Here is a 13341-nt window from a genome sequence, read left to right as displayed (position 1 = left end):
GCGTGGTAGGGCCAGCCGCATTTTCACAGTCACGTCCGGGGCTTGATCGAGCCGGGGCTTTCTCAGGGCGAACGGCCAGGATTTTTTGGCCCGACCAGACAGTTGGGGCTTGAGGAGTGGTTTAGGTGAAAGGCGGAGATTATCTGAGTCAAAGGAACCGTGGCACCGGCAAGACGCGCTTTTTACTTTAACTGCATATGAAATTTGTATCTTTCTTAATAAAAACACACAAAACTACTAAATAGTACAATGAAATATATTAAACGAATAATCACAGGACACATCAAGCAAAAAATAAATAAGAAACGAAAATAAAAAAACTTTTACATTACATCTTACAACAAGATAATTTGTTGTTGCAATTAAATGTATGCAATGACAAGGAAATAAAAGCCATTCTCTGCTAAAAGAAAACAAACGTGTATTCTTCCTCCACTGTTTTTTGCGTATGCGTATTTTGAAAAAACGAACAAAAATAAAATCAAAACTTAACTGGCTGTTGATGTCAGTGCGTACTGCTTATATATTCTACTGCAAGTCCTTTGACAGAAATGCCTCCGCTTCGCGTACTGGACGCATTACCACCTCGGGGAGTGCAATAACCTTCGAATAATTGAACGATTCGTCGATTATTCCTTATATAACTGACAATGCTGCAGAGAATCAAGGCGTTGAAGCTAAAGACTCTGATCGAATTCAGCAAGCCGTCTATATACACATCAAATACAATATACTTACTGACTATAATGAAAAAAAAGTCAAAAATGTGTTTCAAGAAACTTTAAAAACCTTTCAAATGTTGAAACCGAACTTTAAACTTAAAGTAAATAATTTAACACAAGTTTTGGATGCATTCGAAACGCATTCAAGTTCTCAAATAATGTATGTAAACAGAGGATGAAAGTGTATCAAAGAAGTCAACCTTGGAAAAGAAATCCCCTCAGACGAAATGACATTCATTATGCACACAATGTGCTTTTAATTGAAACAGATCTCGAGACGTTTTGTTCATTCGTAGCACGTCAAACGCTAGTCTCTCCAAGCAGTGCCTCTGTGTCTTTGTTCCCGATTTGTTGTGTCTGAAGCCTTGAAAACTCCAAAAAGTCACACTTGACTTTTTTCCTCCTTTTTATTGTAATAACAGACGCAGGCACGCACACACCCCTAGCAACAGCGTGCGTTCAGCCAGAATCCAAAGAAGCCTCCCTTAGGAAGCGTTACCAAGGGAAAGTTAAAACAGAAGGGAGCATCAAACCTAAAGAGAGCAAAGGCGGAGAGCTGTGACACTGAAGAACGTACACACCATGCTCTCATTCAAAAAGACAAAGTGCTGCCTGATCCTATAAGAGAATGACACAGATGGGAGCAATGTCACACTGCGTTCCTGCTGGCGACGGCACAGTCCAGGGTTTGATTCCCAGGGAATACTCAAAGGGATCTATGCAGTGAGTGAATGCACTTTAGATCAGTCTGGATAAAAAAAGTTGCTTTTTGTAATGTAAACAAAATAATTCACATTTAGGTACAGAAAAGTTATACAATTCATCTTTACGTTGAGTTGCTCGGAGGTGAGGCATCCTCAACCCCCTCTAAACACATCAAAGCCAGAGATTTTGCGCGCACAGTTTTCGTGCGCCGAGCCTTCGCTGTTACACAAATTCTAAAAAAGCCCATTTCCTTCCTGGTGTGTGCGTATTTCTGTGAAGTTATGAGTTTTCTTCATTCATACGCTAGTGCTTTCCTGTTTCAGAACCACTACGGTGACAAAAAAAACTCAGACAGAGCGCAGGTGAATACACACATACAGCTGCCTCTCAGCAAACCTAAACTCTCTTACACACTGATTTCAGAATGATTCATCTTACATAAAAGAACCACAGGGCACAAAATGTAAACAAATAAGAACATAAAACTTTGTTGGTATTTATTTTTAAAACGCTCTCTCTCTCACCCTCTCTCTTTTGTCTTTGCTTTGTCAAAATCCTTACACCCTACCTAAAACAAAAACCAAAACATTAGCCAGGACTCGGCAATGCCAACAAGAACACACGGTACACAAAGGTTTAAGCACGCGCGCAGTCACAACAATCTATTTCAAGCGTCTGACTGAGACAACAACCATGAAAAGCCTCTCATTGTACCTTCTCATTCCTCAGAGGCAGACCCTCAGTTTTGGGCAGCATAATCCTAAAAGGTGGCCATCTTGCCTCCCTCGGCTTCAGAAGAATAAGTGGCTGTAGTGGCAGATGAAGAGCGCGCAGCCCAGGTTTGCATGATCAGCACTGAGGAGAGGCTTCAGATCACTGACACCCGACGCATGCCTTTCGCAGACGCAGACAGCGCCCCGTCAGCCAATCGCGGAGGGACTCTAGCGGCTCGTAAATGTATCATCCATGCCTAGACCCTCCTAAACAAAGGATCCCCTATGTGGTTTCTTACTCTACAAGTACGCACGCAGGGGGGAGGTAAACTGCGGTCCGGACACTCACGACACTGGACTGGAGTTCAACAGCGAACGCTGGCAAACTCACTTGCTTGAGATACAATGTACCAAGATGCTTTTAGAAATAAGAGCCATTTAGCTTGTGTTATAGTTTTGTGAATGCATTATCTGCATTATAATCATGTCTACAATGTTATTGTCATGAAGACCCAGGGGAGAATGTTATTCCTCAGAGGTTGCTCGTTCATAGCTCGTGAGGCTCATCAGTAAAATGGCATGTTTCGAGTATCTCTAATGTTTTTCTAAACAACATCAAAATAAACAAATTGTTTTTATATTGTAGTTATCTGATGAACAAATTCCAGATTATGTGAGCGAACAAATCTGATGCACACAAAGTGTGTTCCTATTAAAATGTCTGACTTTTGATTTAGTTTTACTTTGGTGTTAAAATTACAGTCAAGATTGGTCTCACTGTTGTCAGAAAGGTACAGTACATCTCATCCGTGATGTTTCTTTCCTATGGGAAACGCTAAACTGCACCAAAAGTCACATGACTGTGTCATATAAAAATAGACACACATGCACAAAATGGAAGGAGAAAAAAGCTGCTCATGATGCGACGCAATATTGACAAGGCATTGAAAATACAACACAAAGAGCAAAAGCGAAGTGCACGAGTAATGACTAAGCGTGCTGCCGCACAGCTGTTTCTCTACAAGACGTCACGTCGCGTCACGCTCTCTTTTTTCAGGAAGGATATCAGACACTTCAGGGTAAATCGTGCTCCCCCCCCTCTCTCTCTCTATGGAGATGTGTGTTTAGAGTGGATGTGAGTGCGCAGCCGCAGATTCTCATCGCTGCACTGCAGCTGGAACACACTGTGATGTTAAGACCAGTCTGTCTGCACACCAAACACCATCATCTACACACAAACATATGGAGGTCACATGAGGACAAGGGAACCCGACAGCTACTTTTAGCTCACGCTATTCAACACGGACACAACTCTAGTCGACATACATCAACGACATTTTCTTGCAAATGTGTTATGACATGACAATCACAGCAAATCAATCACATCTTACCTTGTTTGCTTCAGCAATATTTTTATACTAACATTGATGATATATTAATATAAAGTTACATAATAACTATATAATGTGTATGTTTTTCTTATCCATCTATCTCTCTCTGTCTTATCTGTATCTTTCCATCTATCTGTCTTTCTGTGTGTCTGTCTATCTGTCTTTTTATTCCACCCATCTGGTCCAACTGTCCATCCATCTATCAATTTTTAAAACTTTCCATCTGTCCGTCTTTTTTCTGTCTGTCTGTATGTTTTTTAGTTTATCTATCTTCCTGTCTGTCTGCTATGTGTCTGTCTCTCTCTTTCTTTCGATTTCAATTTAATTGTGCTTTATTGCCATGACAAAATGTACATTCGTATTGCCAAAGCATTTGCAGCTGGACTGCGTACAAAAAGTGCAATCATGTATACAAATAAAAAGAAAGATAATTATAGCAATAGAATCAAATAAAATAAATAAAAGTATGATGTATGTAGTGCAACTTAAAGTAGTTTACAATATGTGTAAATATATATTGACAGAAATAGAGTAGAGTTTAAACAAAGATTTACAAAAGAAACATATACATGGTAGTAAAAAAGTCACTGGTACACGCGCAGCAGAGGGAAAATGGAAGCTAGACATTAACGTTAATAGCACTCTCAATATGGATATTTCGCTTAAACAAACGCATCCATTCGAACTTTGTTGGACTTTTTGGAGCTTCAAAAAATTGCCCCCCATTCAACCACTCAGAAGAAAAATGATACGTGGTATTATAACTCCGACTTCATTAATCTTCAAGAAGAGAGTCATATTCAGTAGAATGCCTTGAGGGTGAGTAAAACATTGGGAAATATTGTTTTGAATCCAATTATCGCTTTAATCTCGTTTGTCAGTTACCTGCCTATTCATGTGATGAACTTCACTTGCATATTTATTTAATGACGTTTTATACTTGTGCAGTTTTGCCTCTGTAGTACCAGCGCTATGTGCAAAAAAAGTTAGCGTACAGCCCTGTAAGTACTGTACAATAGCAATCATGGAGAGTTTTAACAAGGTAGGTAAAACGCCTATAAGCAAACGTGACCAGTCAAGAAAATAAACAATTATTCAACACTTCCAATTAAATAGCATTTTTTTTTATCTTCGGACAAGTACTCGCACAAGTGAATGACAAATGTACCACATGGCAATGCTTGTCAAGCACTGGAAAAAGAATTACAGAATCCATTTCGCCTTTTGCATACATCTTGCTTAAATAAAGTATGCCTACTGTAGACAGTTTCTTTAAGAACGTGTCTGTCATGTTGAGTCATTATAAAATGACATTGTTTGAGTAGGTGAACTCAAGGTGATCGGACAGGTTTTTATTTTGCCTTAATGGCTGTTTAATGCTAAACTGGTCCATCTGGATTACTCACTTTAGTTTCTACTTTTTGTCAATAAATGAATCTACACAAACCCACCTTAGTTTACCTGCGTTATACACAACTCTAGAAGGGATATTACTTGCTTATTTTATGAAGTAATGCATTTTACACTCAGTCTAACTTGTTGAAAGTGAAGCTGTAAAATCCACATTGGTCTAAACTAAGACATTTCACCCAATCCTTCCCCCTGATGAAACTTTCCTCCGAAGTATAACACACACAATAGAGTGACCATCTCTGTGAGCGTGTGTCTAAACCAGCCATCCATAATCAGCCTGCCTGCTGTGTTCTCTGATGGCTCACTATTGTTGCACTGCTTTGTGTGATAACAAGTGAGGCAGCTGATGGAAATCGGTTTGAGTCGTGCAGTGAGTCAGCTACCTCAAGACAGTCTGCTTCACGCTTTTACGTAGAGGGACAATAGAGTTGTGGCATTCTATTGGAAACCAGATAAAGAGGACGAATCTTGTTAATATTCTGAAGCAAGTTTTATGCGTGCTGGAATGCTGACAGCGCGTTTCTACGTGCAGCACCGGTAATGATCGCGTGACTACTAAAAATGTCAATCCTAGCATGTTTCATCAAAAAAAAAATCATGAAAATTGTTTGGCTTGTTCGAGTACAAAAAACGCCATCGTCAAGAGTGTCGTGAGTTTGTACTTTCTTTACCTTCTGTTTACACATATGTAAACTTACAAACAGTGCTCAGATTTTCCAGAGCATCCCAAAACTCCTTCCTTCTTTGTGTCCACATGTTGAGCTTTAAAAAATCTACCCAGCCTTCATTACTCACAAGCAGCCCAGGCATAAATCACCCTTCTCCTCAAGTTTTAGCAAGCGCAGCCCCTACACCACTGCATTGTGTCGAAGTGTCACCTGGTGATCAATGGCTCATACCAAAACAATACCAACTCAATGAATGAGCATGTCAGGCGGTTGAAGGAGACTCCACCTTCATCCATCTGAATCTTCTGAAGAGAAAACATTGAGTTCTGTGGCAGATGGATTTGTACGGGTGATTAGTATCTGAAACTATGTTTTATCTATGTTAAAACATAAACAAATTGTGTATAACTTTTCGTACATTTCCAAAAATATCCAAAATGTATTAATTAAAAGACTTTCGCATGGCGTGTGACGTTTCGAGTTGCGAATGTCTTTTAATAAATACATTGTTGATATTTTTGGAGCTTTGGTGTGCTGACTTAATATACAATTCTTTATTCGTTTGTTTGGCCGAGCACCCACTTGAGGTTGATGTGCGTGCTTTTGTCTAAATCATCACATATCCGTAAATAAAGACCTGAAGATGGTCTTGAGCAAACTTCAGGTCAATAAGAGCGTAAAGTTTAATGGTGTGTGGAAAAAAAGTCCAATAAATCTTGAACTTACTAACACAACAATCAAGCAAGGGGTCGATTCATTTTAACTTGTGTAAAAACAAATTTTAACAGATCAGTTTGGTAATAATGTTTAAAGACATAGGTTTTTTAAATGTTTTTTAAATTGTATTAAAACATTTTTTAAACCCTGCTACTCTAGTTGAAGATCAATATCTGCAGAATACTGAAATGAATACAATAACTGGATATATAATGCAATACTATACAGTGAGGGAAATTTGCGTTTCAGTCAGTGAAATAAGAATTTGATCCCCTAGAAACAAGCCATAATTCTGGATCCACAGATGGTCCTGTCACTAAAGTACTCCTAAGTCAGCTTGTTGTGTATACTGTATAAAAGATGCCAGCCTACCATGGTCAAGACCAAATAGGTTTCAAAGGATGACAGGGACAAGATTGAAGACCTACAAAAACCTTGAATAGGCTATAGACAGAAGATTGGTGAGAAGGAGACAACTGTTGGTGTAATTATTTGGAAATAGAAGAAATACATTTACATTTATTCATTTGGCAGACGCTTTTATCCAAAGCGACTTACAAGTAGTTTTATACAGTGGCACATTAGTGCAGAGCAATCAGGGGTGAGGTGCCTTGCTCAAGGGCCCTTCAGTCATGACCTGCTGGCACTGAGATTAGAACCAGCAACCTTCTGATCACAAGCCCAACACTCTAACCATTAGGCCACAAGATGATTTCAAGACAGTTGGGAACAAAGTTAGCAAACAAACCATTGGTAACACGCTATGCCACAAAAGATTGACAACAATAAAATGATTCAGAAAAGGACTGAATGACTTGACTGCCCCCGTGAACACCATCCCTACAGAGAAGCACAGTGTTGGAAACATTATGCTTTAGGGATTTTTCTCTGCTACCGGCACAGGATGACTTCACCGTATAGAGGGGCTGAGGGACGGGCCCGTGTACCGTAAAATCTTGGAGGAGAACCTACTCCCCTAAACTAGATCACTGAAGATGTTTCGTGGATGTCCCTTTAACATGACAAAGACCAAAAACGTATTGCCAAGACAACCAAAGAGTGGCTTAAGAAGAAGCACATTTAATGTCTCTAGACCCTAGTCCGATAAAAAATCTGTGAAGGAGGCTAAAACTCCAATTTGCTGAGCGACAGCCAAGAAACCTTAAAGATTCACAGAGGACTGTACTCTTATGTATCCTGACACATGTGCAAACCTGGTGACCAACTATCAGAAACAAGGGTTTCTCCACCAAGAACAAAGTTATGTTTTGTTCGGGAATCAAATACTTATTTCACTGACTGAAATGCAAATCAATTTATAATCTCTATAAGTTAAAATACAGTAAACCTACCAAAACAATAATATACCATTCATTTCTTTGTAAGCAGGCAAACTTAAAAAATCAGCAGGGGATCAAATAATTATTTCCCTAACTGTAGTTAAGAGTGTGTAATTCTATTAAATGTAGATAACATTTGGAATATTTACATTAAATTAAAATATGTTTAAAAACTAAAAATTGTATAATCAGTATTAATGCCTCGCCAGTCTCTCTGCTATGTATCATTGACCAAAACCATTTACTATACGCAACTCTGCGAAGTATCATAATCATTCAGTAATTGCAAACTATTCCTATATGCATATATCTTCCAACCCTATCAAATATGTTGTCAACTAACCCAAACATGATTTTTTTCCAGCTCAAGCTCAATAATTCTCCAGATTAAAATGTTCTAAAATGCTTAATAATCACAACAGTACCAGGAACATGACGATTAAGTGGTAATGAGCAAAGGTGTTTTTCATGTTTTTCAGGAAAGCATGACTCCATGCTTGGACAAGTCCCTGAAGTCACACATAGTAAATGAACCCCCCCGGACAGCAAGAACAAAAACGTGAGTTGAAAACCAAATCCCCTCTACGAGGCAATAAAATCATATTTTAATGGAGCGAGTATGACTTTCGTTCATTAGCTCTCGTGCTGGCTAACACAAGTTATTTAATGTGAAATCCTAAAAGTGTGAGTAAGTATTGGACAGGGCTTCACACGAGAGTCAAATAAAGTTAGGAAGTGGGTGAAGTGGGTTAAGAAACCGTATTGCTCATTCCGCCCTCATACGTCCTACACCATCACTTGTGATTTGACGCATTATGCATTCATGTCCACGTTGAAAACAAAAAGATGCATGAAAACACTTTTGATAAGAAACAAGACCTTCAGAGACAGTTTTGCTCCCCAAGATCTTTGGAGGTAAGCGTGTGAACACAGGAAGAATATCTGCAGGTTGGCTTTGTGCTAACAAGGCCAAACCGACAACGTGCACCGAGGACAATCGAACTGATGAAGTTGACCTCAGCAATTAAAAATATACAGGGCTCCTGATCACCATCATTGTGTTTCTCATGACTTTAATTTAAGCTGATGATGATTCATATAACACACCGCAAACCTGTTCGGTTCTCTTGGAAGGATTAGCCTGTGTGAAAAGAACAGTGCAGGAACACCTGGGACTGCACAAAAGAAGCTGAAAGATTCATCCGTTGGCTTGTTTGGAGGCCTGACATTGAAATTTAAATCACTATTCAACTGTAAAGATGTGAGGACTGTGGAGACATTTTCCAGCACTGCCATACCTCTGCCATGGCAACTGATGTTGTATGGTAAACGTTTTAAGATATCCCATTATCGATATTGAGAGATACTAATCCTAGGGTAACCAAAAAGTGATGAGATATTTTCAGACTGGGGTAGCCCAGCCCTATACTAAAAGCTTTTATAAACAAGTCACTTCATGGTGGGTCTAAATATAAAGAGACAGCTCATTTATTCACCCTCGTGTCATTCCAAAACAGTATGACTTTCTTTATTCCGCAGAACACAAAAGAAGATATTTTTAAGGATGTTGGTAACCGAACAACACTAGCCCCCATTGAATTCCATTGTATGGACACAAAACCACTGCGCCATTTCACAAAATATCTGCTTTAGTGGAGGTTGCGTGACAACGGTCAGAGAGATCTGATGCTGAACATTCGCTCGTGCTGACATTTCACGACTCATTCGTTCACTTTCTCACATTAGCCACCTACCAGCTGTACTCGCTGGCCTGGCTCATAAACACTCATGCTTGCTTTTGCCAAGCATCACACACGGGCACAGCATTACATTCCCTGCCCACAGGTTCCAAGAAAAGCTTTCAAATAGTGATTAAATAAAATGATTGTAACATTGACAGAATTCTACTTCACAGAGCTGTAAAGTAAGTCATGACATTAGTTTGTAACAGACGGGCTAATTCGCCACGGGTTACCTCAGGAATTACAGTGGTTTCCCATTTATAAGTAAAATATGGGCTGTGGTTTGCATCACTCGAAGAGTAGAGGAATTACATGCAGTCATTTCAAATGCGAATCGTGTGCTTTTAAAATGTAATTTAATTTGCTCTAAAAGGACGTTAAAAGGTTTTATCAAACATGTTACAGTAAATCACAGAGTTGAAGTCATTGTGGACAGAATCCACTCTTTTATCTCCATCTAAAGATCAATTCAATACTTGTGGTATATAATGTTAAACATCTCAGATGAAAAGGAGATTTGTATTTGTATTTTTAGGTTTTCTTGGAGTATATGAATATGTTACTTGAAAGCTTATGAAATGAACTACTGTAAGATGCTTATGTTAATAATACAAATTACATCATTTCTATTTTTTATTTTATGAAATGAGCAAAAAAACACCATATAATAAATAGTCACCTTAGAACTGGACCCTAGTTGAGGATGGGTTGTCCAAAGATTTTTTCCAACCCTTTACCTTTGGTTCCTTGCCACAGCCGCCGTAAGCTTGCCCACTGGGAGATACTGACATTACCTGTAAAACCTCATTTCTTGACAATTGGTGGGTGCAGATATTTGTATGACGTCAGGTGGAGAGATGAATGTTGACATGTGAATTTGACTATATGTTTTGCTTAAAGGGGAAGTTTACCCAAAAATCGACTTTTGCACATGACATTAAACATGTTTAACGCCTCTATTTTTGACAAAGCTCATTGTTGTGAAAAGCGCTGTGTCCTTAACATATTCGAAACAGCAGCCATCAAAGCATATCGACAGCTGAATATGTCACCAGTACCGTGCGTAAGGTACTGGTGACATATTCATATACTTTTGTATAGTATAATGCAATGTAAGCCGCTTTGGGAAAAAAGTGTCTGCCAAATGCATAAATGTAAATGTAAGAAGGCGTGTCTATTCCCGCTGTAGTGTTATAGTTGCTGCCGCCATGTCGCGGAGACGTTGTGCATTTCATTTTAAATGAAAAACGACTTAGTTGGGTCTTCCAAACGACAACACATTTAGAAATCGCTGGTTACGTTTTATTTACAACACGGTTTTGCAAAATCTGAGTATGTGCAGCACATTAACACCTGGCTGTTTCTGAAAAAAAGTGGGGCAATTCCAACTTTGTAAGGACAGTCTTACGCTTCTCACTCACAGCCTGTAAGTAAGAATTTGCAACAGACTATTCAAACGTAAGCTTTTTGTCAGTCCTACGGTCACAAATGCAGAAATTGTTTCATATTTACGAAGCTGAATCCATCGGGAACTGGATTTAGCCTTGTATCCTCTGGCTGTTCTCCCCTGCAGCGTGATGCTACACCAAAAATGTTATGTAAAATGATCTTATATTCAGTATATGTCCCCGCTGGACGCAACAAATGCTTAGTTTTAATATGTTTTATTGACTTTATCGTGTTGCGTCGGGACATAAAGTATCAAAGGCAGCTAAAGAAGTTTGCTACTTGTTAAACCTAATAGTTTTTCAAAATAAAACCTTACCGATCTGTTACTCTCTGCTGCCAAAGTTGATTAATCTGCTTGGTCAAATGCATTTTCTGGATCATATTCCAATATGATTGTTTTGCAAGTTAGTTTTGAAATGGGTTTATCACGAAAGTAGTAGCAAAAGTCAAGGCAATTTGAAACAGCAGTGACAGGTTTGAGAGGATGTAGATGCCTATTTGGGGTTGCAATTCAAATCTGAATCTAGGAAAACGTGTAAATATGTGCAATGCATTTGTATCTGCCAATGTATTTTGTAAATGGCAGTTTACACATTTGTGACCATTTTTCTGCAACTTCAAATTCAGAAGACAGATTTGTGAGTTTTGTCCACGAGTGCAAATCTCAACATTCAACAAGTTTTCACATTGAGTAAAAACAGGTACAAATACTTACTTTACAAGGTCACAATTAAAATCTACATGCTCTCAAGTTTTGCTACCGATTTACCTTCATAGGCTGACACCATGGTAACCATATCACCTTGGTTAATCAAATGATATCTCTTTTAGGGACGTGATAAAACCAAACACTCTTCGAAAATATGAAGTATGCAATACTACTCAATAGGTACTCAAGATTAATATGAGATTGGCAGAAACTGCATGTGCTATGGCAGCTTTAAAGTAATAGTTAAAAAACTGCTCTGCATTTATTAATAGCATTGGTCTGCAGATACTTTTTTGGAAAAAATTTGGTTTACACTGCAGCATTATCAACGCTGATGATAATGGACGGTTTGGATAGATTTTGGCCCAGCGGAGTGTCCACTGTGCGCTGTACATTCATCATCCCTGATGTGCTGCGTTTATGTTGTGTGTGATCTGTGCCAAGTTAAATTGCTAGATGATATCACGGGTCACCCCTGAACTTCAGCATGTGAATCTTGACTGACATGCTCACTAGATTTGCTCAACACACTCCTAAAGTCCCTCACATACCAATGTATTAACGCATTATTGTTTCGAGACATTATCATACATAGACACAGGGGACCAAATATTGGAATAATGTGCAGATTTTGTAGTTTCAGTAGGACATTGTTACTTTAATTCATCAAAGTGGCAGTTAACAGATCACAAGGTACAATCAAGCCATTATTCATGTGAAAAATTACTATTACAACTTGAAAAACTGCTCAGAACCTTTTAATCTATTTCAAAGTGTTCTCAATTAAAATCCTCCACGCACAACTTGCCTCTCCCTGGCATTATAGCTGTCAGCTCATGGGTTAAGATCCAAAACACTGTTTTACAATTGTATCCCAATGTCTTTGTTTCTTTGCCCAACTCGGTTTTAAAAGTGACTTATTATTTGGAATTGATTTGATAAGGCCCGAGTCTTGTCTTCACTGTTGTACGTGATTCATGCATGTATGTATGTAGAGCTTTGGTCTTTTCAAGCATTATGTAGCCTCAATAAATGTGGGACTGACATGTTGCTCGAAATGGACTACCCACCAGTCTATTACAAACTCAAAACAACATTAACCTTCAAAGGAACAACACACCTTTCAACTATGTTTCATACTTTCAAGTTATTTCTGCCACCAAATAAGCTATTTAATATGATTACTCCAGAAGCAACATAATTAAACTGCCTGCAAAAAACATGTGACTGTGTAAACTCATGTAGGCTATAAAACAATATTTAGTGAAGAAACACCATCTAATGGCTGATAAAGACACTGTGAAAATAGTAATCCTTGTAATAAAGAAAATACAATTTTAAAGTCTAGAATATTTTAAAATCTCTTCATTTATTCAAAGTGTAATCTAACCTTAATACATTACTGCATCATTGGACATGACACATACAGGTATGTGACCAGCATGAGAGGAACATCCCGATTCCTATCAGACATAAAAAATGGATGGTAAGTTTTAAAAAACCTAATGCCAACAATACAAAACACAGATCCAAGGTGCTGCCATCATGAGGAGCACACTGTGTCTAAAGCAGTACTTACCCAACACATTTATTGCACAAACTGAGAAGTCAGATTTTCAGTCACTAACTGTAAACAAAACTAGCTTTGAAAAATAGGTAACTTAAGGTCACCTTTTTGATTTGCACATTCCATATACTTCCTGGAGAAAATAAATAATTTCCCCAAAGATTGTAAAACGCATTGTTTACTTCTAAAACAAAGCAGAACACAG

General features: G+C 38.4%; 1 protein-coding gene across 2 annotated transcripts in view; it reads right to left on the bottom strand.

The window, feature by feature from the left end:
- The window catches only part of tet1 (tet methylcytosine dioxygenase 1), a 33567-nt gene that overhangs the window by 13195 nt on the left and 7031 nt on the right, over positions 1-13341 (bottom strand). The window contains exon 1 of one of the 2 annotated variants that reach the window (XM_079473175.1): positions 2142-2284. The exons of the other annotated variant lie outside the window; for it this stretch is intronic. Within the exon in view, the coding sequence (XP_079329301.1) occupies positions 2142-2183 (42 nt within the window). The 5' untranslated portion in view covers positions 2184-2284. Of the gene's footprint in view, positions 1-2141; positions 2285-13341 lie in introns of those variants that run through there. 2 annotated transcript variants of the gene reach the window in all.

The sequence above is a fragment of the Barbatula barbatula genome (assembly GCF_947034865.1).
Source record: "Barbatula barbatula genome assembly, chromosome: 14".
NCBI classification, from domain to species: domain Eukaryota; kingdom Metazoa; phylum Chordata; class Actinopteri; order Cypriniformes; family Nemacheilidae; genus Barbatula; species Barbatula barbatula.
This window is presented reverse-complemented; position numbering and strand designations above follow the sequence as displayed.